General features: G+C 59.8%; 2 protein-coding genes across 9 annotated transcripts in view; one reads left to right on the forward strand and one right to left on the reverse strand.

Annotated features, from left to right (window-relative positions):
- The window catches only part of NIBAN2 (niban apoptosis regulator 2), a 51,505-nt gene extending 37,374 nt beyond the window's left edge, over positions 1-14,131 (forward strand). For all 5 annotated transcript variants that reach the window (XM_060300399.2, XM_030858604.3, XM_030858602.3 and 2 more), the window contains 11 exons: positions 723-828; positions 2,014-2,181; positions 6,642-6,757; positions 7,503-7,607; positions 7,699-7,861; positions 8,921-9,108; positions 9,707-9,862; positions 10,316-10,432; positions 10,555-10,662; positions 11,454-11,565; positions 12,024-14,131. In XM_060300399.2, the coding sequence (XP_060156382.1) occupies positions 723-828; positions 2,014-2,181; positions 6,642-6,757; positions 7,503-7,607; positions 7,699-7,861; positions 8,921-9,108; positions 9,707-9,862; positions 10,316-10,432; positions 10,555-10,662; positions 11,454-11,565; positions 12,024-12,616 (1,932 nt within the window). In that variant the 3' untranslated portion in view covers positions 12,617-14,131. The remainder of the gene's footprint in view (positions 1-722; positions 829-2,013; positions 2,182-6,641; positions 6,758-7,502; positions 7,608-7,698; positions 7,862-8,920; positions 9,109-9,706; positions 9,863-10,315; positions 10,433-10,554; positions 10,663-11,453; positions 11,566-12,023) is intronic.
- The window catches only part of LRSAM1 (leucine rich repeat and sterile alpha motif containing 1), a 47,250-nt gene continuing 35,437 nt past the window's right edge, over positions 13,983-25,795 (reverse strand). For 2 of the 4 annotated variants that reach the window (XM_060300405.2, XM_060300404.2), the window contains exons 20-26: positions 24,926-25,006; positions 23,315-23,410; positions 21,301-21,399; positions 20,254-20,385; positions 19,111-19,192; positions 17,461-17,594; positions 13,986-16,384 (exon numbers count right to left, since the gene is read on the reverse strand). In XM_060300405.2, coding sequence (XP_060156388.1) covers positions 16,259-16,384; positions 17,461-17,594; positions 19,111-19,192; positions 20,254-20,385; positions 21,301-21,399; positions 23,315-23,410; positions 24,926-25,006 — 750 coding nt within the window. In that variant the 3' untranslated portion in view covers positions 13,986-16,258. Of the gene's footprint in view, positions 16,385-17,460; positions 17,595-19,110; positions 19,193-20,253; positions 20,386-21,300; positions 21,400-23,314; positions 23,411-24,925; positions 25,007-25,795 lie in introns of all 4 variants that reach the window. The other 2 variants (XR_009564247.1, XM_060300406.2) reach the window with 2 other exon arrangements.

The following is a 25,795-nucleotide window of genomic DNA, read 5'->3' on the forward strand; positions in this document are numbered from 1 at the left end:
GTAAGAAAGCAGCGGCTAATCCTCATTCGCCTCCCAAGGGGACTTAGGAAGTTAGTGGACAGTTCAGGGAAATGGTCCAAGACCCTGGGCTCTAGGGGCTGACAGACCAGGTTCGCGTGCAGGTCGGCTGCCTTACCAGCGGTGTGAACTTGGGGTTAATAATGGTACTCACCTCTGGCTTGTGAGAATTCTGTGAAATGAAGCATGCAGAGACCGGAGCACAGTGCCTGACAGGTAATGAACACTCGGCTAGTGGTAGCTGCTGCCCGTAGAGACCGTAGGTGCAGTGGTGATGATAATAGCAGTCGCCTCAGCAGTGCTCCCTGACCCTTGCTGTGCCAGGCACAGTGCTATGCGTTAAGTGGATTAGCTCACTGGGCCCTCGTGCAGCCCTGTGAGGTAGGAACTGTTATTACACTGGTTTTATAGATGAGGAAACTAGAGCAAAGGAGGTGCTTATCCTTGGCCTCACACAGATGGAACTCAGTGGAGTCAGGATTTGAGCCCAGACCCTGGGTCCGGGTCACTACACCATGTTGCCTCTAGTCATGGTGGTGGTCAAAGTCCTCTCTCCCCCTCCTCCCCTTCTTCCTTCTCCTCCTCCTCTTCCCTGACTGGGGCAGGCAACACTGAGTGGGGCCCTGGAGCCAGGGATGGAGACGGGGTTTGGGCTTGGCCATACACGTAACCCCCAGGGACCATCTCTCTTGCCCCCTCCTCAGGCTTATGAGCGGCAGGTCCCACCCCGAGCTGTCATCAACAGTGCGGGCTACAAAATTCTCACCTCCTTGGACCAGTACCTGGAGCTTGTTGGCAACTCCTTACCAGGTAAAGGACCACCCATCCCAGGCGAAGCACCCAGGGATTTGTCCAGGGGAGAGGGCGCCCCTACTCCTGGAGCTCCAGGCTCCACGCCTGCAGGAAAACCAGCTGGGCCTAGAGCCAGCCACAGGCGCCCGGCACAACCTGAGCCTCCAAAGGGAGGCCTGAGAGGGGTTCTCCTGTGGCCACATAGTGCGTTGGGGTTGCCCCACCCGAGCCCCTGCTTCCTGAGCCGGGCGGTCACAGCTGTGCAGGGGGACCTCTCTCCACCCCGCCTCTTCCCTGGGTCCCTGAGAGGCTTCCAGGAGAAGGTGATCCAGGTGCCCCAATTTGTAAACTGCTGAGTCAATACCGTATTTGTAAGGAGCTATCCTAGGCGACCCCACCCCATCAGAGACACCCAGAAAACTTGTGGGATGACATCTGCCTCTTAGACGATCCCAGGGAGACCAAGGGGTGAGGGAGGTGCTGGCCTTTGGGGGCAGCTTTTACCCTTGTGTGGGACTTGGTGGTTGAGGGCTCAGCTGGAGTCTGGCTTTCCTGGATTCCAGCCCCTGCCCTGAGAGGGCTGACCTTGGGGTGTTATGTAGACCCCACGAGGTGCTGTGTGTGCTGAGCTGAGCGCAGGGACCCAGAGCCAGGGCCCAGAGAAGAACTGCCATTGTCCTGTTATTAACAGGAGTGGCAAGGTCACAGCCCAGGACCACTTATCTCGCTGGATCTCGAATATCCGTGCGGACCAAACAGAGAGAGAAAAATCCCCTTTTATTTATTCTCTATCTCCCACATCCATACCTCCCTCCCGCCTTGGACATTTAAGCCACACTTTGGCCTCTGCTGCTGAAATTTGAAGGGAAACCCAAGAAGGTAATGCTTGGCCTTTGACCCTGTGGGCTCTGACCCTGTGTTATTTGTGCCTCATGCACTGAGTTTAGAACCTGACCCCAGGGAGGTGCCTGCGTTACCAGCTCTGAGAAACGGTGCTGGGGGAGTCTGACATTCCTTTAGCCGGGCTGTGGAGCAAGAGAGAAGGACGTGGCCTCCCCACTGACTCTCTGGTCACCCCGGGACAGGCCAGCTCTCTCTGGACCTGAGTCTGCCCCTCATGGCAGGGCGAGGGGTCAGCTGCTGGCGTCCTCTGGCCGAGGGAAGCCACAGAGGGCAGCTGTTCAGAGGGCACTGTCTCCACAGGGACCACATCAAAATCGGGCACTGCCCCCGTCCTCAAGTGCCCCACGCAGTTCCCGCTCATCCTCTGGCATCCTTCTGCGCGTCACTACTACTTCTGCATGATGACGGAAGCTGAGCAGGACAAGTGGCAGGCTGTCCTGCAGGACTGCGTCCGCCACTGCAACAACGGTGAGCCACCTTTAGGCACCAGGAGCTGGGAGCGGGGTTACGTGGATTATGTGCTGAGTGGCGACACCTAGTGGCTGAGTGCGGTGTGGCCACCCTGCTCTATGAGCTGTTCTGCGTTTCCTTCTGGGGCTGTTCGAAACCACTGTCATGCTGCCCTTCACCGTCTTCCTTGATGAAAACAGTTCTGTGATGCTCTTAAACAGAATTTGGGATATTGTTCTCAGAGGGATGCAGTTGTTGAGCCCTTGGGTCACAAGATAAAAATCCTGATTCTGCCACTTTCCAGCAACAGGACCTTAGGAGACCAACTTACCTTCTGAAGCCTCTGTAAAATGGGGCTAATAATCTCTCCTGTGTCTCAGAGGGTTTGTGAACAGTGAGCATCCACTCAACGCTTGGTAAAGATTGTTTTATGCTACCGTTGCTTTCTTCTCAGGGACCTGGACCCGGGTCTGGGAAGTTCCCTTCCTCCCTCAGGGTCTCATTGTCCCCGTCTGCAAAGTTACAAGGTCTCTCCCAGGTCACTCATTCACTTAACAAAACTTTTAATGTCTCTGAGCCAGACCCAGGGCTGGGCACTGAGGATGGCCCCTGTCCCCGTGCTGCCGGCAGCCTGGTGGGGAGACAGATGTTAAACAGATGAGGACACCAGGCGGTGATGAGTCACAGCTGTGCTGGGTGCCGGGTGGGAGCCACCTGGGGAACCTGGAGTGTGTGTATGTACTGGGGGGTGCTGATCCTGTGTGTGGGGGAGGCCGGGGTTCAGCTGAGACCTGGAGGATGCATAGTTCTAGAGCAGAGGGAGGTGAGTTCCAGACGGAGGTCGCAGCAAGCATGAAGAGAAGCCCAGGGGTGTGGGCAGTTTAGAGGAGGATACACGAGACCCTGAAGTGGGGAGGGGGTGCCTGGAAATGGGCCTGGAGGGGGCACTGGGGTCAGGTCTGGAGGGCCTTGTGGGGCTTTAAGGAGTTTGATCAAAAAGGCTTGTGACTGTCTCTCAGCCGGAGGGGTGGGGCATGAGGGGCTTCCTGCCCTTATGGGAGGAGCAACCCCATCCTGGACCCTGAAATTCCTTCCCGGTGACCTGGCCTCTGGGCAGCAGAGGGAGGCCGCTGCTCCCGCCCTGCCCTTGCCTCTGCCCTACTCTCCCCGCCTGGCATGCCTGGGGCGCAGCTCCACCCGCTGGATGGACAGTGGGCACCCACGCCTGGAGGCGGCTGTGCGGTGACTCGGCTCACCCCACCTGTCCCCTGTCCTCTCCGCTCTCCAGGGCTGCCTCTGCCCCGGCTGGAATCTGCCGGGCGGCAGGAACCAGGTCTTTAGTCAGGCCAGCCCCTGCCGCCGACAAAGAGCCTCCTGTTCCCAGGTCCCCGGGGGCTGAGGGGCCAGGACCGGCCGAGGCGATCTGGGCTCCGGCTGCCTGGCCTGGGGCACCGTCCCTCCTCCTCCCCCCTCCCTGGCCCAGCTCCTCCCTCTGAAGGTTTCCAAGGCTAATGGCAGACCTGGCCAGGTGACCCCAGGCCAGGCCGGGTGGGGACAGACCAGGTGGGGAAGAGCCGCCGTTCGGTTCCCCGTGCGCACAATGGCAGTTGTGATAAGCTTTGCTGGATCGTGGGGAGGAATACATGAGCTGGGTTGGGTAGAGCTCTTGGCCCCGTGCCTAGCACATAGCGAGCGCTCAGCCAGGAGGCTGAGGGGTATGGGTGTGGGTCCTGTGGGCAGGAGGGGAGGCCGGGGAGAGCTGCTGGGGCGGGGGGAGAGGCGTCCTGCGGCCGCAGGGTGTTGGGAGCTGACAGGGTGGTTTTAGAGGAGCCTTTCCTCCACCCTGAGGACTGTGGGAAAGTTCTCGGCTTCCTCGGGGGCTGGGCCTGGAATTTGCAGGGCCTGGAATTGCTCACTCCAGGGGCTGCCAGGAAGTGGGGGGTGGCTGGGGAAGGCCGCCGAGCTGGGTGGACACAGTTCGTCTGGCCCCCGCCCACATCCTGCATTCCCGGAGCAGCTGGAGCAGCAAGAGGCAGCGGGCACGGAGCTGCCCCCTCGGGCTGGGCCTGGGCTGCAGAGGCCAAGGCCTCTTCCTGTCTGCCTGCTGCCCGGGCCTGAGGAATGTAGCTTCCTGACCCTGAGGACCCCACAGGCAGGAAGTCTCCAGGTCTCGCTAGAGTCGGCCAGTCTGGGTTCAGGCCCTGGGGCTGCCGTTCCCTAGCGGTGTGGCCTCGAGCCAGTGACTCTGCCTCCCTGAGCCCGTTTCCTCATGGGGAGAGTGGGGCTGAGAACAGCTGTCCCTCTGGGAGCTGTTTGGGGAATTAGGTGAGGGAATGCGTGTGCGGTCTCAGCCTTAGTCTGCCGTAACACGGGACCAGAGACTGGGCGGCTTAAACGACAGAAATTTATTTTTGCACAATTCTGGAGGCTGGAAGCCCGAGATCCAGGTGTCAGCAGGTCTGTTTTCTTCCGAGGTGTCTCTCCCTGGCCAGCAGGCAGCTGCCGTCTCCCTGTGTCCTCATACAGTCCCCGCTCTGTGTGCGCAATTTGTCCAGATTTCTTCTTCTGAGGACACCAGCCATACATATGGGATCAAGGCCGAGCCTGAGCCCCTCGTTTTAACTTGATTTCCTCTCTAGTCCCTGTCAGCAGTCAGTCACATTCTGAGGGCACTCTGGGTCAGGACTTCAACATAGGACTTTGAAGGGACACAGTTCAGCCCCTCACAGCCAGGCTCAGGGGAAGAGCTCGGGAGGGGTCACCCGCCCTTTTGATTCAGCCACTCGGCGAGCAGAGTAGGGACGTCCTGAGGGTCTGAGGCGGCATCGGCGGCCTCCTTCCTGCTGCCCAGCCCTCTGGCTCAGCGTCCTGCCACCTGGAGAGCGACCCTGCCGGGCACACCCGGCTTGCCGTCTGCAGACTGTAAATGCCCCAATGTGAGAAAGGCTGCATATAGCGCATGGCTGGATTGTTCTAGGCAAAACCTGGTCTCTGGGAGACGGTGCCCCTCCTTAAGCCTGAGGGGCTTCCTCCCCTGGCCCAGCTGGGCAGCACCCACCCCAGGGCTCTGCGCGGCACCCCAGCTGGGACACCCCTGCTCTGCCCCTGTCACTCCCTCCTCATCTCAGGTCCCTGAAATGCAGGGTGAGACACCCCTCACGCCCCCATCCTGGTCCACGGAGCTGCCACTGCAGGGCTGGGGCTGGGCCTCAGTTTCCCCACCTCTGAGCTCTCTTCCAGCCCCACCAGGCAGGGTGATTCCTGGGTCAGCGGATGTGGAGGGGGAGGGGTTCTCCCCACGCCAGAGAGGGGCCTCTTCTCTGGGGGGGTGACTCAGCCCGTGGTCACTGCCGTGGAGGTCGGGGTTTCGGAGGCACTGGCTGCCAGTCCCCCTTCCCTTGGCTCTGGGGACGCAGTGGTCACAGGCTCGTGGCCAGCTGGCCGGCTGCGAGGTGTTTAACCACGTTCGTCCCGAAGTCAGATGTTGCGACTTCCTGCAGCCTGCCTCCCCAGCACCCAGTCTGAGGCCCATGCCTTGTTCACTGACCCCCTCGCCAGCACGGGGGAGGTGGGCAAACTCATCTGGGCCACCACCGCCACCATCATTGACAGGAGTGAGAAGTGGTATTTCCAGCCCCCTGGATGCACGGCGGTGAGCAAGGCGGGCCCAGGGCAGCAGGAGCCATTCGTGGCTGCAGTTACTAATAAAGTGCGACGTGGTGCCCGCTGGGCCCGCCCCCAGGCCCTGCCTCTGCAGTCCACACTGTGGTCCCTGCAGCCCCACAGTGGGTGTGTGAGGCCAGGCTGGTCATTGTTCCCACAATTCAGAAGGGAGAACTGAGGTCCCTTAGGGTTCAATGACCTGCAGCGAGGCTACGAGGCAAATTGGGCTCATCGCCTATTTTAATAAATCCAGTTTTATCGGCTCGTTTGTTCACACACTGCCTGCGGCTGCTTTCCTGCTACAACGGCAGGTTGAGTGGCTGGGACGGAGATCGTCTGGCCCACAAAGCTGAGACTGTTTACTGTCCTGCCCTTTGCGGGGGAGGTTGGCAGCCCCCTGGTGGAGGGAGGGTCTCTGCGCCTCTGGTATGCCGTCTGCCGTGCTGGGTGGCCTCTCCTTTGTGGTGGTGGTGGCTTCTGGTCCTGGCTCTGCTGCTCACTGGCCTTCGACCCTCGGCAGTGGCCTGACCTCGGAGCCTGTTTCTTCATCTGGAAAAGCAGAGGAAACGACAGTGCCCACAGCTCGGGCTGGTTGGGAGGATTGAAGGAGATGAGGATACAGAGCAGGGCTGTCTTACTGTCCACTGCTGCTGGTGGGTTCTCATCGTTACTGTCACTGCAACAACTACTGATGCTGTTACTACAAGAGCCGTGGGGGTCAGAGGTGGGGGGAGTTTGGGCAGTCAACCCATTGGTCTCGGTGGAGGGCACGGGCCATCCTACCGACCTCCTCTCTACATCCCTCTCCCGGGCAGGGATCCCCGAGGACTCCAAGGTGGAGGGCCCCGCGTTCACTGACGCCATCCGCATGTACCGCCAGTCCAAGGAGCTGTACGGCACCTGGGAGATGCTGTGTGGGAACGAGCTGCAGGTGAGGCCATGGAGGCTGGCGGGGAGGCTGCGCAAGTCAGCGCGGGGCCCAGGCAAGGGCTCTGGAGCCTGGCTGCAGGTTCGGGCGGGTAGAGGCTGAGGTGATCCCGCAGCGGGGGCTGCTTGTTATTTTGTTCAGTCATTAACTGAGCACCGACCCTGGACTAGGTGCTGGGGGGCACTGTAAGAGGGATGCAGTCCTGGCCCTCAGGGAGCTGCCTAGAAGGAGAAACAGACGTGTGACAAGTAAACGCACACACTTGCATGTGCAGGCAAGGGGGGAAGGGTGTGGTATTCCAGACAGGGTGGCAGCATGTGCAATGGTCCTGAGGTGGGGCCCCTACAGGATCCTACAGGACACCCAAGCAGGTGAGCTGGGACCTGTGGGAATGATGCTTAGGAGGGAGGGCAATGGAGACGTGGAGCAAAGAGCAGCTTTTTTTTTTTTTTTTGCGGTACGCAGGCCTCTCACTGTTGTGGCCTCTCCCGTGGCGGAGCACAGGCTCCGTACGCGCAGGCTCAGCGGCCATGGCTCACGGGCCCAGCCGCTCCGCGGCCTGTGGGATCTTCCCGGACCGGGGCACGAACCCGTGTCCCCTGCATCGGCAGGCAGACTCTCAAGCACTGCGCCACCAGGGAAGCCCAGAGCAGCTTTTTGAGGGGGGTTTGAGTGGCCGGGCTTGCCGGAATGTGGAGGGGCTGGGCATGCTCCGACCCCTGCCCCGGCCTGTGCCTCCCGGTCCTAGATCCTGAGCAACCTGGTGATGGAGGAGCTGGGCCCTGAGCTGAAGGCAGAGCTCGCCCCCCGGCTGAAGGGGAAACCGCAGGAGCGACAGCGGCAGTGGATCCAGGTGGGCAGGCCTGGGCTTGGGAGCAGGGGTGGGGGGCCTGCAGCCGCCTGGCACCCTCGGCCTGGCGCTGACACCTCCGCCCTGCCCACAGATCTCAGACACCGTGTACCGCATGGTGTATGAACAGGCCAAGGCACGCTTGGAGGCCGTGCTGTCCAAGCTGCAGCTGGCCCGGCCGGCCATGGAGGCGGTCATCCGCACTGACATGGACCAGATCATCACCTCCAAGGAGCATCTGGCCAGCAAGATCCGAGGTAGGAGGGCCACCTGCTATGGCTGTCATCACCTGGTGGACGTGCTGGGACCACCCGCCCTCCGGGGTCAGGGGGTCCCTCCTGCCTGTTCAGGGATCCGTTTGCATTTCACAGGAAGGACTTGATTCATTGATTACTTTTAAAGCACCAGAATCAAATCTGAGGCATTGTTCTTCCAGCCCCTGTGAGTTGTTTGTCAGCTGTTATTTCTATAGACTCAGATCTTGGTGACCTAAATGACGCTGAGGAGGTTCAAGCCTTCTCTTCGTCTTTGTCATCAGATCTACCATGTGTCATTTTAGCGACATCAGCTTGACTTCGGTGATTCACATTCAGCCAGCCTTTCTGGTCAGCTGATGCTCCTTTCTGTTCCGAGCCTGATGGGATCTCTTCACTCACTTGTCATCCGTCACACGCTGGCCACAGTTGTGACTGTTGTCAGTTGCCCGAGGTTATTCTCTAACCGATGTGCTCACTGTGAGCTGGGGAGGACCCCGAGAGTTGACATTTATTGTGTGGAACAAATAACGTTAGCTGGGCAGGGGAGAAGGAGGGACGTCAAAACACCCCCTGGCTAAAAAATGCCTTGGTCAGAATGTCTTGGAGACGGTCCCTGCCCACAGGGAAGCAGCCTTTTCCATAGGTGGGCTGAGTCAGGCCACACCATTCCAGGGCAGAATCGGGGTTTGCAAAACCCAGAGGCTCATTGAAGCCACTGAAGTGTTTTCCATTTTTTTTTTAAACGAAGGAGCAAGACCCCCAAAGGTGAGTTCTCTTCCTCCAGCTAAACAGAAAAACTGCCAACCTAGAGACCTTCACACTAGCCGTTTTCTTAGTTTCTTGCCGTCACAGTGTCAGGAACATCAGGGTCCAGTCTCAGAACTCCCTGTTATTTGTGCTGCATTAGCAGCTGTCCCTCAAGAATCCTTCAGTTTGCTAATGTTGTCACCAGTGGTTTTCTTTAAAGAATAATACGACAGCCTGCCTCTAGCCTGGGGGTCTGGGATGGTGGGAGTTGCTACCGGGGATGCCATCCGCTAACCAGCTCCCTCTGCGCAGCCTCCATCCTCCCCAAGGCGGAGGTGTGTGTCCGGAATCATGTCCAGCCCTATATCCCGTCCATCCTGGAGGCCCTGATGGTGCCCACCAGCCAGGGCTTCACCGAAGTGCGGGACGTCTTCTTCAAGGAGGTCACCGACATGAACCTGAACGTCATCAATGAGGGCGGCATCGACAAGCTGGGCGAGGTGAGCCAGGCATGGCCCCGGGTTTGGGTTTGGTCTGGCCCCCGTCAGGCCCTCGCTGTGATCAGGGCTGGCCGCTCCCCTCCGGGGCATAACCTGTGAACGGAGGGTCTGCGTGCACCCCACAAATGCAGCCAGCCTCTCTCACTTCTGAGTGCTCTGGTTCTCGGGGTGAACGGTCTTCCACAGACCCCACATTGGGGTAGTCGGCTGCCTGGAACCCCACATAGTTGTCAGGTGTAGACAGAATTGGTCCTGTAATCTCAGCGTCTTCTACACCCCAAACTGAGGAGTCCATTGACAATAATAATCATAGAATTTGAGAGCCATAGAAGACCTTAGAGATCATGAAAAACCAGCTCGTGACTTGGAGGCTAAGAGAAGGTGAGCGATTTGCCCAAGGTCACCCAGCGCCCGGGCTGGCCTCTCCCCACACGCTGTGCTGCCGGACCCCACTCCTCCTGCCTTCAGATCCTCATGCTTCCTGTCCCGGGTCCTCCAGCGCTTGCCCTTGTGACCGCCACCCCCGGATGGCCTTCCCGGCTGCCTGGCTCCTCTGGCGGCCCCAGCTCAGGTCCCACGTGTCTCTGCCTCCCTGCAGTACATGGAGAAGCTGTCCCAGCTGGCGTACCACCCCCTCAAGATGCAGAGCTGCTATGAGAAGATGGAGCCGCTGCGGCTCGATGGGCTGCAACAGCGTTTTGACGTGTCCAGCACGTCTGTGTTCAAGCAGCGAGCCCAGATCCTCATGCGTGAGGTGAGCCCAGGGTGCTACCCCAGCTGCCCCCGCCGTCCCCAGCTCCCCATCTCCTGGGGAAGAGGCTGCCTCTGTGGCCTTCCTCCCCAGCCCCCTCCTCATCGTCCCCACGGGCCTCACTGCAGCCACACTCGGCCCCCGCGTGCTCTCCGCTGCTCTGCTCTCTGGTCTGTTTGGACCCTGCCCCTCTGCCCCCCACCGGCTAATTCAGACTCATCTTTTGGGTCTCAGAGACCCCTTCCTCCGGGAGGCCCTTCTTGCTCCCTAAGCCCCTTCCCACAGGGCCCAGGGCCTCTGTTTCCCTGAGGCAGGGAGTGGCCCCGGTGCCCGGCCCTGAGCCAGCACACTAGACAGTACAGGAGTGAGTGAGTGAACGGGCAGCTGAGCACACAGGCGCCCCCTCCTCCCGGCGGGCACCCCTTTCACGTGCCCCGTGGTGTGCCCCGCCGGCAGCAAATGGACAACGCCGTGTACACCTTCGAGACCCTTCTGCACCAGGAGCTGGGGAAGGGGCCCACCAAGGAGGAGCTGTGCAAGTCCATCCAGCGCATCCTGGAGCGGGTGCTGAAGGTGAGCCGCCCGGCCAGGCCCCACCCCTCCACCCAGGGGGGCGCTGGGGCTCGGGTCAGACCAGGGACCGGTGGAGCTCCCTGACCCAGAGCCTCCTGTGCCCTGGCCGCTCTTCCTGGCAGAAATACGACTATGACAGCAGCACCGTGCGGAAGCGCTTTTTCCGGGAGGCTCTGCTGCAGATCACCATCCCGTTCCTGCTCAAGAAGCTGGCGCCCACCTGCAAGTCGGTGAGTGCGCCCTCTCCCCCCACTGCGCTCCCCCTCCCCACTCCTCTCCCTCCCCTCCCCTCTCTCCTCTTTTCTCGCCTCTCCCCCTCCCCTCACTCCTCTCCCCTCACTCCTCCCTCCCCTCTCCCCCTCCCGTCACTCCTCTCCCCTCCTCACCCCTCTTCTCCCCTCCCCTCCCTCTCCCCTCCTCTCCCCTCTCCTCACTCTCCTTCTCTCCCCTCTCCTCCTCTCCCCACTCTCCCCTCTCCCCACTCTCCCCTCTCTCCCCACTCTCCCCTCTCCTCTCTCTCCCCACTCTCCCCACTCCCCTCTCCCCTCTCCTCCCTCTCCCCTCTCCTCCCTCTCCCCTCTCCTCCCTCTCCCCTCCCTCTCCCCTCTCCTCCCTCTCCCCTCTCCTCCCTCTCCCCTCTCCTCCCTCTCCCCTCTCCTCCCTCTCCCCTCTCCTCATTCTCTCCCTCCCCCTCCTCCCTCTCATCTCCTCACTCTCCCCCCTCCCCCTCCTCTCCCCCCTCCTCACTCCCCTCCCCACCCCTCTCCCCCCACACTTCTCCTCTCCCCTGCCCACTTCTCCTCTCCCCTCCCCATTTCTCCTCTCCCCTCTCTTCACTCCTCTCCCCCCTCCTCTCATTCCTGTCCCCCTCCTCCCTCCTGTCCCCTCCTCTCCCCACTGCCCTCCCCTCTCCCTTTCCCTCTCCCCTTCCCTCTCCCCTCCCCCACTAGCCCCAGTCCTGGGCCTGACCAACAGCCCTGGCCTCCCCTCTCTCTGTCCCACCCCCACCCCCACCCGGCAGGAGCTGTCCCGTTTCCAGGAGCTGATATTCGAGGACTTTGCCAGGTTCATCCTGGTGGAGAACACGTATGAGGAGGTGGTGTTGCAGACGGTCATGAAGGACATCCTGCAGGGTGCGTGCCTCCCGGCCCCCGGGGGCTGACTGCAGAGCTGGGGGGGGGCGGGTGCTGCTGTTGGGACCCTTACTGCCTGGAGGGTGGTGGAGGAGGCCGCCCAGAGGTCTTCCTGGTGGGGTCAGCTAAGCTACAAAGAAAAGAGGACTTATGCCGTGGGCTGGGGTGGGCCCACTACTAGCAGTGTGGTCCCAGCAGGGTAGCATCGCATCCCTGTGCCTTAGTTTGTTTGTGGGTCCTTGACATTTTGGGAGCATCAGGTGAGTGACAGGGTGTACGGTCACAGCCCCTGCTTCCCGGCATTGAGGCCTGAAATAAGCCTCGTCCCAGTCACAGCACCCACTTAGGCCGAGGGGGGCTTCTGGGGGCTGATGCAGGTCACAGCTGGGCAGTGTAGGGTGTGCTGGCGGCCGTCAGCCCCGTGGTAAATGTCCCGACACCGCCCTCCTGTCCTGTAGCTGTGAAGGAGGCCGCCGTGCAGAGGAAGCACAACCTGTACCGGGACAGCGTGGTCATGCACAACAGCGACCCCAACCTGCACCTGCTGGCCGAGGGCTTGCCCATTGACTGGGGCGAGGAGTACAGCGGCAGCAGTGACAGTGGTGGGGACCCCGGCAGCCCTGGCATCCCGGAAGCAGCCACCCTCTCGGAAAAGCGCCGGCGTGCCAAGCAGGTGGTGTCCGTGGTCCAGGACGAGGAGGTGGGGCTGCCCTTCGAGGCTGTCCCTGAGCCCCTACCACCTGCGTCCGCAGACAGCATCACCGAGCTCCGTGGTCTGCTGGCCCGGGATCTGCAGGCTGAGAGCCCCCCGCTGGCCGGCCCCCTGCTCAATGGGGCCCCCGCCCAGGAGAGCCCCCAGCCCGGGGCAGCCCCTGAGGCCGCCTCACCGCCTGCCTCACCCCTCCGGCAGCTCCCGCCTGGAAAGGCCTCGGACCTCGAGCCTCCCAAGCCCAGTGACCAGGAGACCGGGGAGCAGGTGTCCGGCCCTGGCGGCCGCCCTCCAATCCATACCAGCACCGAGGACGGTGCAGGGGTGCAGACTGAGTTCTAGGCCAGTCGCCCCCGAGCTTCTGTTGGACATGGCGCACGGGCCACTCCCTGAGGCACTGGAAGGCTCGGCTCTGGGCGGGGAGCGCTGGATCTCTGCCTTCCAGGTGGGGATGGGGCCAGGCTGGTGTGGCACCTCTGGGGCGGAGACGGGCCCACCTGAGTCACTTTATTGGGTTTGGTCACACTTGGTCGGTCTGTTTTCTCTTATGTGGGATGATCTCGGCTTTCCTCCTCCTGCCGGGGGCAGAGCACAGCGGAGGGGGCTGGGAGCGCGCGGTGGCCCTGGGTCCCTGAGTCCTGCGTCCCTGCCCTGCCTCTGTGGCCCGTTTCCCTCGTGGGTCTTGCCGTCCTTGGGAAGAGGGCGGGAAGAGTAGCATCTGCTGTGACACAGAGCCCATGGATCCTCTGCTCGCACCAAAGGGCTCGCTGGAACCAGGAAGACGGAGTGCTGAGGCCCGTCTCGGCCCCGCTCCTCCCTCCTCCTGGCTGGGCCCCAGAGGCCAGTTTTGGAGTGGATACTGGCCTTGCTGTCCTGCCCCGGGTGAGGGGATGTGCAAGGAGGGGCCTTCAGGCTGGGGGAGAGCTGCCTCGCGGAGGGGGATGGGGCCGTGGGCCTGAGGAGAGAACAAGAAAGGCCTGGAACGGGCTGGTCTGGGGAGAGGAGGGAGAGGGCGTGTCTGAGGGAAGGAGGGTGTGACCTCTGCAGAGGTACTGCTGGGAGGGTGGGCGCGGTGGCAGATGGAGGGCTGCTGGAAGCTGGGCCGTTGCCTCCCCCTCCACTTGCTGGGGTCCAGTCTCCGGAGTTCCTCTGTCCCCGTGCTGGGCTCGGGGGGTGGGGGGCGGTGGCATGTTGCTCAGTGGCAGGGCCGGGTGGGTGTGGACTCTGCAGGCCACTTCCAAGGTACGCGTTGTCCTCCCAGGGAGCTGCGGGGCTCGTGAGGGGCAGGAGGATGGGCCGAGGCACCCCAGGGCACCACTGAGCTCTTGCGTCAGGCTGGGGCTCGGCCCCTTGTGCTCTGAGTTTCCGGTCACCCCATCCTGAAAACTCCAGGACTCTTCAAATGTCCTGAGTCACGTGGGGGCCCAGCCATCCCCCTTCCTGGGGTGAGGGTCAAGCCGAGACCATCCCCAGGGGCTGGGGCCTCCTGGCCTTCCCACACCCCCTCCCCTGCTGCTTGGAGGGGAGGGGAGGGTGGGCAGGGCAGAAACCGAGTCCTTCAGGGTCGTCAACGCCATCCCAGTCCTGCCTCCTCCATCCCCTCATCTCCTTCCTGGACTGGGCCCTGGGACCCACAGGACGTGAAGCACTGGCTGGTGCTCAGGGACCCCCGCCCCCCCCAGTCCCCCAAGCCCTAAACTCAACGCCTCACTAACCTCTTTTACCAACACGTTCCGTCTGAAGATGCTCTCCTTTGGTGCCTTCTTTTGTGGTTTTCCAAATCATCCTCAAATCTTGTATTGAAAATATTATGCAAACTGTTTAAGCTTCTACTAATCAATAAATGCTTTATTTAAAGCCAGTGGCCCACGTGTGGTCCCAGCAGGGCGAGACCTTTGCTGGAGACGGACTAGGAGCACCTGTGTACCTCGACTTTCTGGGATGGCCGCTTGACCGAGTGCTTACAGGTGCATGGCCAGAGTTCTATTATCCCATTTTACAGAGGAGAAAACTGAGGCTTGGAGAGAAGGGACACAGCAGGTAGGTGACCCGCCTGCTGGCAGCTCAGACGGCTTCCTCAGCCAGATCTATGCAGGGTGCCCCTCTGGGCGTCTCGGGCAATGCTGAGGGCAGGAGGGCAGCTACTTTATGGCCACGTGGCCCTGGGTGCCCATGGCGGGTGGGCCCGAGGCTCACACTAGATCCAAACAGTGATGCCAGTAAGACTCCTGCTCACACAGCTAGTACTGTGGGCCGTGCACGTTACTTGCAAGACTAGGAGCCTCACGGCAGCTCCAGGCGGCGGGCACCATTGTCACATTTCACCGATGTGTAAACTGAGGTCCAGGAAGGCGGGGAACCTGGGCTGAGGCTATGGGGCCCCCATCACCTTGGGGGACGGTGGCCAGTGGCTGAAGGCTTGTTAAGGGCTGAGGTGAGGAAGCAGGGGCTCAGCTGCAGTCTTGCTGTTGACCTTGGCAAGGCACTGAACTCAACCTCAGGCTCCTCGTCTATAAAAGGGGGGGCCTATTGAGGGTTCAAGGAGACCCGCCAAACACTGTGCTCTGCGAGGTGGCCCTGCCCACCTCAGGCCTCAGTCTCCCCTCTTAGCTTAGCAGAGCCCAGCAGGGTGTGTGGGGAGGGAAACCATCAGAGGTCCCCCGGGTACCTGGAAAGCAGGACTCACACCACATGGGCCTTTCATCCGTCCTGTTTCAGCCCGCAGGACTGTCACAACAAGGCAGGGAGAGTGAGGGCCTGTCCCCTGCATCCCGCCGGCTCTTACGCTGTGCCTGCGATGAGCAGTCAGGGCTCCCTGGTGGCCGCCGGCCTACGTCAGGGCTCCATCGTGTCCCTTGCTGACCAGATGGGGAACTAGGATGTGGAAGGTTGGCCAGAGTCAGAGTTAGCTGGAGGCAGAGCCCAGGCGCCCCGAGCAGGCCTGCCTGTAGCCCAAAGGAAAAGCTGCCCCTGGCTCAGAACTGTCTGCCAGAAGGCGCACAACAGAGGCGCAGCTCTACGGCGAGTACCAGGAGCACGGCTCCCGCAACTGTGCGGTGAACAACCGCGCGGCTGCACGGGTTCAGGGCTCAAGATGCTTCTAGGCTCCAGAGCCAGCGCCACCACGTTCCTGTCGCAGGGCCCGGGACATCCAGCCCCCTGGTCTGGGGTAACGATAACAGAGCACATAGCACAGCCCACACGGCACCACGAGCTCCGCAGACTTTCTGAGCCCTTCTCTTAGAGCCCTGGTCTCTCCACCTGCAACAAGGGAGGTTTGGATAACTTCACCTTTGGGAACACCGCACCTCCCCCCTTCCCTTCTGACTCAGCTGCGACCCCCTCCCCCTCCCCGGGCTCCATCAGGACCCAGGGATGACTCTGGAGGAGGCGGCTGGAGATGGGTTTATTGACGTTACTGCTTTGGGTCTGCAAAGCTCAGTACCTGCCCTGGAGCTGCGTGGGGTGAGGAGGTGCAGAGCTGGAGAGAGGAGGGGCCCAGCGTGCGGGGAGAGCAGAGGGAGGCGAGGAGGGGCCGACGTCGCTGTGGCACCAGGCCCGCCCTGAACACACTCTGGCCAGGCAGTCCGAGGACACGGTGGCCTCCCCACCTCTCCCCTCGGCCAGGGCCCTCCTGCACCCCCACCACCCTGCCCCGTGGGACAGCACTGCCCGGGCTCCCGAGGAGGCTCCTGGGTGGGGGGGCGTGACTGCCAGAGGCAGCTGAGACACTCAGGCCTGTGCTCAGATGGAGGCATGCTGGTACCCCACCCCCCAGACCCTGTCCTCGTGCGGCGAGGGGTCCTCTCTCCTCCACGGTATTCACGCTGGCTCTGTCCTTGGTCAGGAACACTCCTGTCTCCGCCTGGGCCAGGACAGAGGGGCCCGTACTAGTCCATGGAGAACAGAGCGGGAGCTGGAGCCCTGGGCCCGCAGGTAGCAGAGGTGGGGCTGGAGGTGTCAGGCCCGGGCGGCGGCCGGCGCTCAGCGGCTGTGGTAGATGCGGAGGCGCTGGGCGATGTCCTGGCGGCACAGCGGGCAAGTGCGCAGGGGCTGGCAGCACTGCTGGCAGCAGCAGACGTGGCCGCAGTTGAGGAAGATCATCTGGGCCTGAGGAGAGAGTGCGGGAGTGTCTGGGAACCAGCCCGGCCTGATTCCCCGGGGATGGGGCAAGTGAGGCCCCCGGCCCCCAAAGATCTGACAGCACGGTCGTCACGCTCCACCGCCCGTATGGTCACTGTCTGCCCCTCTCTGTAACAGCCGCACGTTTCACAGCCCCGCCCTATCTCACCAGCCCAGCTGCTGGATGTGCACGTTGTTCCCAATTTTTGGATTTTCTGTGCACTTTGCCCGGCCCCCTCGGTCTCAAAACCACCCCAGCATTATGGATTAAAAGCCATGGAAGTGTGTCTATTCTTTGCTTTAGCATTTCCTCTTTTTAGTAAGTTATCCTAAGTAAAGAACCAAGGATGTGCTCCAAATTCTGTTCAAGGCTGTTCAGTATAGCACTGTTGGTAATAACAAGAGCTAGGAAGCCACCTCCAGGGCCCAGAGCAGGGGTTTGGTTAAATTTATAACCACCAAGGCCCCCTGTATCACCGCATTCCCTGAGCCCAGCAAAAACCACAGGGTAGGGCTTCCCTGGTGGCGCAGTGGTTGGGAGTCCGCCTGCCGATGCAGGGGATATGGGTTCGTGCCCCGGTCTGGGAGGATCCCACATGCCGCGGAGCGGCTGGGCCCGTGAGCCATGGCCGCTGGGCCTGCGTGTCTGGAGCCTGTGCTCCACAACAGTGAGAGGCCCGCGTACCGCAAAACAAACAAACAAACAAACCATAGGGTAATCAAACTGCTCACGTGGCAACCTTTCTAAGCAGGATCACACTCGGGGGAGGGGGAGTATTTTACGTGCTACATTGCTGAATTTTTATAATAGGTGTCAATTTTGTTAGTTTTAAAAACAGGTTTTAAAGTCTCTTCAGAGAAAATTGTGTTGTTGATATTTAATGACTTAATACATATACGAAGGGAAACTTCCTAAGTGGGAGAAAAAACTCTTGAAGAAAAAGGCCCAGAAAACATAGCATTACTCATGTTTGGGTAATGGGATCATGGGTCATTTTAATTTCCTGTTTTTTTGCCTGGGAGGCTCCGGACGGCAGGCACTGGGCCTGTTGCCCCAGACTTACCTCCCGTTCCAGGCACACAACACATTCTGAGGTCTGGGCCTCCAGCTCCGCGCAGGGGGCCGATGGTCTTACTGCCTCGGGAAGCTCCTCAGGGGCCGTGGGGAGGACCTCGCCCTGGGGTGGTTTCGGCAGCTCTGTGGGGACAGAGAGGCTGAGGCTGGGTCACGCCCACCTGACCCCGATCCCTGGGGCCTCCCCTGGCCCCGCCTGCCCCAAGTGGCAGGGAGCCGGAGCGGGATGGGATCCGACCAGGACCCTGCCTTCCTACACACCCTCATTTCTCTTTGCTGAGCCTCATTCCCCCACCTGTAAGACGGGACAGCTGGGGCACCGGTTAATTGGGGCCTCTTGCCCCTAACACACTCTGAATCCTTCACAGCCACCCTGCAAGTAGGGCTCATCACTGTCAGAGATGAGAAATCAGGAGGCTCAGAGGGGGAAGCCACTTGCCCGAGGCCACAGGGCCATCTGGTGGTAGAGCTGCCCCGCAGCAGCCCTGGCTAGGACCGGACCTCGCTCGCACATTCTCCACCCAGGGGCCCAGGCGCAGGTAGCCCAAAGGGGCAGGGAGAGGAGTGAGCAGCTCTCAAGGCTGCTCCCCCTGTCCCCTGGCAGAGGCCCCAGCATGTCCCCTGCCTGGGTCCCAACCGCCGCGAAAGGACATCAGAATCGGTCTCTCTCATTATCACACCACGTGCACCAGCGACACCCTCAAGTCTCTCTCCATCCCTGATCCCCACCCCCTCAGTTCATGTTTTTCATTTATTCTACGGGTTAAATTACAAGTAGCATTTTTTATAATTGTAAAAAACCTGAAGTTTTCTTTTTAAAAAGCCTATCGCAACCACTCTGGCCCCTCTAGGGGTACATGGTGTCCCCCCCAAACCATCACTGTAAGGGGCACTTCTATATTTAATGTAACATATATTGAGTCCTGGGGTCAGAAAGAGAACTGTTGGGGAAACTCCTGAGGCTCTCCTGCCCTCTGGAGCTCAGGAGCCTTCCAGCCCAGCCCCTCCCTGCAGGGCGGCCACAATCAGGAAGAAGCCCTAAGGGTTAGGGTTAGGGTTAACCTGTCTCTGCCTCAGTTTCCTCATCTCTCAGATGCGGGTAACAATGGTGCCCACCTCACGGGGCTGCAGCAAAGGTGACCTGACATGGTGGTCGTCAAATGCCTGATACCCATCCTGCTCGGCACACAGGAGACCTTCCCCTGGGTCAGCCACAGCACCTGCCCTCTCCCGGGCCTCCGGATGAGGGCAGGGCACCTCCTTCACAACCATCACAACCACCTTTCTACGTCCAAACCACAGGCCTGGCCTGGGGCGCAGTGCTGGGCATGGGGTGGGCGCTGGGTCTGGCTGATTTCTCCCTCTACTCCAGGGATCCTGAGTGTGTGGTTCCCGACGTCTAGTAGGGTGGGTTTAGGGAAGCCAGAAGGGGCCTGAAACTGCTATAGGAAAAGTTCTTTTTTTCCATTTTTGGAGCCTGCTTTTCCCATTTATAAATTGTTCCTTTAGGAGGGAAGCTTAAGGACTGGCCAGGGTTAGAAGTGGCCCTTAGGACTCGTCCTGAACTGTAAACAGGGGACGCCCCCAACCGCAGCCCACACGTAAGGGCTCTGCTCAGGGGAGGGCTCCGCATCGGTACCTGGCCGGGCCCTGGTCGCGTCCAGCAGCTCCTGGGCTCTGCGCAGGATCTGGTGCCGCAGGCCGGCTTCCGAGACGCCCACCTGCTTGGACCAAGGAGGGCAGGTCAAGGCCTGGGCTGGGCAAGGGACCTACTGTGCAGCACGGTCAGAGCCACTACCTCCTCCCTGGCTTCCAGCACCCTCAGCTGGAAAGGTGGAGGCCCACGAGGGCCCGACAATCCGTACAGCAGAGGGAGACGCTGAGGCCCAGAGGGAAACCAACACCAGCAACAGCGACAGTTTAGCAAGTGCGAAGCCCGCACAGGGGCTGTGCTGACAGCTTCAGCCGCATGACCTCCCATCACCCCCGTGACGACCAGGAAGTCAGGACCCTCTGGCACAGTTTGCACGGTCAGGTGGTTCACACCGAGGCTGAGCTGCTGAGAAGGGGCCGTGCCAGAATCACAGTCCCTCAGCCTCCAGAGAGAGTGCTCCTGAGCGTGGGTGACAGTCGTGTCGCCCTTCTGAGCCCCGGTGCCTGCGTCTGCCGAGGGCCGGGCAGTACAGCAGAGCGGTCAACAGCATGGACCCCGGCACCAGTCCTGGCTCTGCTGTGCGACCTCGGGCCAAATGCTACCTTGCCGTGTCTCAGCCTCCTTATCCGAAAGGTGGTGACAGTGTCAGCACGTGCCCGCCCAGGTTGTTGGGAAGATTCAATGAATCCGCATATAACACATGCTTAGAACAGCGCCCGGCACTGTCAGGTATTTGCCGGCATCGGTACTCGTCTCTCTTGAAGGGTAAATGAATTAGTGCAGCGTGTACCAGGCTCGGGCAGCGCTGCTGCTGTGATAACTAAATCCATGGGGTGGGGAGGGGGCTGGTCCAGATGAGCTCCAAGGTCCTGGCTGTCCAGCCCTACGCGGTGAAGATCCAATCTGAACGGGGTGGGGCACGGGGGGCACCAATCTGGGGTCAGCAGCACCCATAAGCCCTGGCTTTTGTAGCCACATGACGGGGGGCAGATGGGGCACACGTTCTGGCTCTGACAGCTGATGACACGGGCCTCACCAAGAACTGCGTGAAGAGCAAGCGGCCTGGCTGGGTTGGGCCAGGGCCCTGCCCGCTGCCCTTGCCCCCCCCGAGGCGCAGCTGCTGCCCACCTTGGCCAGGTCCCCAGGGTCCATCCGGCTCAGCATGTCCAGTGAGATGCGGTGGTGGGCGAAGATGGGAAGGTAGTGCTCGGCCGACAGCTCCACCAGGAGGGCCACCAGCTGGCGCTCCAGGCCTTCTTCCTACAGGACAGACCCAAGGGAGAAGCCAAGCGCACCACGGATGGGGAAAAAAACCAAGAAGCCATTACTCACAACAGCAAACGAAGAGTGCAAATACATACAACGTAATATGTAAAACGTATTCTTGGAACTTTTCCTACAAAAATGGATATTTAAGGGCATAGAGAGAGACGCACGAGGAAGTTAGTTCACTGCCACTCTGTAAACTTGACAACGTAAGCAACTTAAGTACCCATCAAGAGGGGACTGTTTAAACAAGTGAGGGCTCGTGCAGATCCTAAACGCTGTGCAGTCGTCTGGGAACAACGAGGAGATCTACACACACGGGCCTGGACAACAGCCTGTCACTACTGTTGGGGGGACAAAGGAAGTTGCCAGAATTGCCTTATAGAAGGACTCCTGTTTGTTTTTTTGGTCGTGCCACGTAGCTTGTGGGATCTTAGCTCCCCGACCAGGGATCGAACCTGTGCCTGCTGCAGTGGAAGCGCAGAGTCTTAACCACTGGACCACCAGGGAATTCCCAAGACAGACTCCATTTTTATTAAAAAAAAAAAAAAAAAAAGGGTGTGTGTGTGTGCATGTGTGTGAGAGGGGGAAAGGGAGGAGAGGGGGAAAGGGAGGAGAGGGGGAGGAGAGGGGGAGGGGAGGGGGAGGTGGGGGAGACTGGGGACCACGTCTGTCCCATCCGCAGCCCCTGCGCTGGTGAGCGCACAGTGGGCTGTGGGTCTCTGCTCCGCCCAGAAGTGACTGAAAAGTCACCAGAACCAATGCTCCTCCCTCTCGTTTCTGTCCCTGCCCGGGGGACCTGGTACACTTAGTCACCAGAAATATGAATGGAATTAAACTGGACAGGTCAGGAAGCCGGGCACCGCTGAGGCCAGAGGCTCCTGCAGGGTGGGCGCCAGCAATCCTCACCTGCAGCTTCAAGGACAACGGTTTCTGGTTCAAGAGCCGCTGATACTGAATCAGCCAGTAATTCTCCTGCTTAGTTTCACTTTTGGCTTCTAACTCCGTCTGCCAAGAAGGAAGCAGACACTGTTAGTTACAAGTCAGTGAATAGAAACAATGACAGTGACACCTGTGAACTCTGCTCCTCTGAGCACGTGGATGACTTGGTATTTTACAAAGAACGTGCCTACCCACTGTTGCCTCACCCTTTAAACTGCTGAGCCCGGAAAGGCAGGAAGCCTCACTGCCCCCACTTTACTGCTGAGAACGATCTCAGACACAGCATACCTGGTGGGGGGACCGGAACCTGGGCTGCTGACACCTGGTGCCCGCCCCCCTTCCCCAGCCATCATGACTTGGAGGGGGACACCTTCTCATCTGCTTATGGGAAGAGCAAAGTACTAGGCAGCCGTCTCCTTCCCCCAGGAAGGCTTAGTGTGTCCTCTGGGTGCCAGGCAGGGAGAGAAATAAGATGCTGAGGACACCTTCGGCTTCTGGAGTGGGCTTCACCTGACGAAGCCAGAGAATTATAAACATGCCATTCAAGCCGATTCCTCCATCACTCACACGTTCCTGAGCGTTGTTCTGGGCGCTGAGGACACAGCAGTGAACACACGATACTAACAGCAGCAGCAGCAACGTCAGGGCACTTCGTGCCAGACCGTGCTGTGCACTGGGAGATGCCCTTGTACTTAATTCTCACGACTCTGTGAAGTAGTTTCTACTTCACAGGTGAAGAAACGGGAGTGATTAGTTCAGAGTGAATACCAGCCAGCCCAAGGTCAAAGAGCTGCCCGTGTCGTGGCCAGGATTCAGACCCAGGTCTGTCTTGCTCGGAGCCTGCGCTCTCAACCACCAAGCCACCCACCCAGGACTGCAGCTGCGCTGGGGGTCGATGTGATGTGGGCGGCAGGATTACACTGCAGGCATCTCCCCAGCTCCCCCTAGTGGTCCCTCCTGTACCTTGCCGAGCTGGCTCCCCTTTTCCAGCCTGGCCCTCTCTGGGCTGCGGGCACACCTCTCTTTGGGAGCCCATGACCCTGATGGCCATGTCCTGATGAGGTGCACAGTGAGTCCCCAAGGCCCCTTGAGGGCGGGAGCACACGGCCACGGCATGGCTGCCCCTTATGCAGCACTCAGGGAGCGGGTCACACATTAATGCAATTTGGAGGTGATGGCCGTGAGGCACCGTGAGGAACAGGCAGCTTCTGACTGGCACAAACACACCATCTGGGCTCGTGCAGGGCTCGGGAAGAAGCTGGTCTCGCTCCTTTCCATGCCCGGCACAGGGCCTGGCCCACGGTGGAGCTCAGAGGACGTCTGGGGCGGTAACAAGGCCACAGGAAAGACTGGGTCCTGACCACTCAGGTGCACTTGGGCTCTGGAGGAAGTGACCCTGACCTGCCCCCTAAAGGGGGCTCTGCCACCCTGATGATGTGCCAGAGGCAAACCCATCTGGGTCCAGGGGGGGCAGCTGGGCAACCCCTGTCGAAGGCTTACTAAACGGCCTGCCCCGGACACACCAAGTACTCTCCTGCGCATCTGTCCTGAGCCAATACCCGTGGCTGTTCTCAGATACTTAGCTGCCGAGACAGCCTTGCTTATTAAGAGTAAAAAACGGGAAGTATGCTCGACAATAGGCCAAACAAGGGCCCATCTCAATGCAGCCACGGAAGGAACGCAGAGGACGCGAAAGACAGGAAAGAGCAGGTGCGAACGAGCTGGTTGGAAACGGGGGCGCAGTTCCGTGTTACAGGCACGTGCACACACCGCGATAAACATGCATCCCGATGTTTGGAAAACATACCTCAAAATATTAGCAACAGACAACTCTCAGGAGTGAGATTCTTTTCCTTTGTACTTTCCATTTTTTCTCTGATGAACAACTACTACTAGACTAATGAAAGTGTTCCTAAGAACGGCAAGAGCATTTAGGGGAAGCAAACCCATGAGCGACTCTGGACGCGGAAGCCAGACGCACCAGGATCTCCCGGAGCTCCTCCTCTCGCTGTGTCTTCTCTTTGAGCAGCTGCTGGAGCAGGGAGCTCAGGACCCAGCGCTGCTCCGAGATCATCTCCTGCAACACAAGACCACGCCCAGCGCTGGGAAACTCGCAGTACCGCGGCCCAAGAAGTCCCCGCAGCGCGGCAGCAGGATCCCCCTCACTCAGTTCTCAGCTGGCAGCCGGGGGCCACAGTGGCTCCGACTCCATTCAAGGCTCTGTCCCTGATCTCAGGCTGAGAGTTGGGGAACAGAGCAGAGGGGCCTCTCTGCCCCAGCATCCCCTCCCCACCTTCTCACCAGCCTGTACCTCCCTTCCCCAAGGGGTAAGGCCAGGCACGGGATCTAGTGACCGAACACAGTGCAGTGGTAAGAAACATCAAACAAAGGGAATGACAAGCAGCAGGTACCTGACTCCAGTCTCACTGACTACGGAGCACGTGGGCAGAAGCAAACAGCGGGAGGGAGGGTGGGTGAGGGACCCACGCCAGCCAGGAAGGCTCTACGCAGACGGAGTGATGTGCAAACCCGAGAAAGCCCCATTTGTGTCTGCGTTCCACTCTTCTCCTCCTCTTGGAAACCCCGAAAACAGGAGCCCCACAGCTCTAATAGGCAGGATGCATGGGCACCCACCAAGCACGGTGGTTGCATCTTCTTTCAGAGCTCCACCAACCCCGCAAGGCTGAGGCCTTTCCATTTGCTAGCCCACTCCTCTCTGATGGCCCTGAGACACAGGCTGGGCCTGGAAGACTATTTCCTTTATGCAGGGGAGACATGGAGGCCCAGGGAGGGGAAGTAACCTGCCTAAAGTCATACGGTGACAGACCCGTGCGACTCCAGACCTCAGCGTTCTTCTCCTGCATTGAGAAGCCCATGAGACAAATGAAGACTGCTCCACTGAGGACAGACACAGGGACGGTGACAGACAGAAGGCTCTGCTCAAAAGCCTGGTACGGGGCACATGTCCTCACACATCATTGATCCGACCCTTCTGCGTACAGCTGGGGAGACTAAGGTACAGAGAAGGGAAAGGGCTGCCCCTCCCTCCCTCCCCAGCCAGGTCACACGGCAAGACTGTGCGAGGACAACCCGGGTCCCAGATTTGCAGCCCAGAACGCTGTCTGCTAGTCTCTGCAGCCTCCACATCTGTGTGAGCAGGACACCCAGGCTGGAGTTCACAGAGCCACAGCTGGACCCTCTCCTCAGACATCCTCGGAACACCGAGACAGCTCCTTCCCCAGAGGATGTCAGCCGTGAGAACCAGCGCCCCAGAAGCATGACTGAGAGAGACAGGGAGCTCAGGAGCAACCCAGCCCCAAAACAAAGAAAACACGGAGATGGAGATGCGCCTGGGTGAGCCTTGGCAATGAAAGCCTCCTTCCTCTGACCCTCCTGCCTGGCGACGGGCTGATCCCAGCCCTAACCTTCGCCTGCGCTGCGCTCGGCCCCCAGACCGGGCTCCCACGAGCCTCCTGGGGCCAGGGCCTCCTCCAGCATCACTGCCTTGTCTGCCGGAGAGCAGCTGAGAGGCGGTGGGTGCATTCGTTGGGGGTGGGGTGGGGGACAGGGCAGGCTAGGGAGCCCTACATACCTGTAGTGCCTCTGTGTCCAGGGATTTCCTCTTTAACTCCAGCTGTGTCAGCTGCAATAACTCAGTTTCTATTAACTTAATCTAAACAGAAGACGAGACAGGGGTTTTTTAATTCACATTAACCACGGTTTAATCCTGTGCCGCTGCTCTTGGATGGCCAAGTGGATCTAAGAATCCTTTCTGGGGGCGCTCTGCAATGAAGGGGACCTGTGTACCTTGGGAACCTCATCAGCGGGGGTTTAAAAAGAGTTCGTTATTTCACGGCCCTGAATCCTCCGCGGCGTGGACCCTCTTGTCCTGGACAGTACTGCTGATCAGAAGCCGGGCACAGGGCCAGCCCAGAATGGGCGCTGATCAAGGTGTGGAATGAAGGGGCTTTCCTTCAAGGTGAGGACCAGAGTGAAGAACAGACACGGAATTCTCAATGAGCCTCTTCCCAGTCCAGTTCTCTTGCTTCCTCTAAACAGCTGTCAGAGGAGTGCAGAGGGCAATGGAGGGGACTGAGTAATAATAACAATAATAGTAGTAGCTGATATTTATTGAGATTCCACATGCTAGGACTGTGCTGTGCAATTTATTTGCATCATTTCATCAATACCTATTAGGAGGTATTATTGCCTCCATTTTACAGACAAGGAAACCGAGGCTCAGAGAGGTTAAGTAACTTGCCCAAGGACACACAGCGGGTGAGTGAGTGTGCCCTTTCCTTGGGATGTCCCTGCTTGTCTGAAGGGGAAGAGCTGGCCTGGTGGGTCAAAACCACCCATAATGAGAACGTCTGGGAGTCACCACATACCTTCAGGGTGTGACTGGGGGCTTTTAGCCCTCGGGGTCAGACCCCATGGGCAGTGACTTCTCTACCCTGTGCCT

This window comes from Globicephala melas, chromosome 6, assembly GCF_963455315.2.
Source record: "Globicephala melas chromosome 6, mGloMel1.2, whole genome shotgun sequence".
NCBI lineage: Eukaryota > Metazoa > Chordata > Mammalia > Artiodactyla > Delphinidae > Globicephala > Globicephala melas.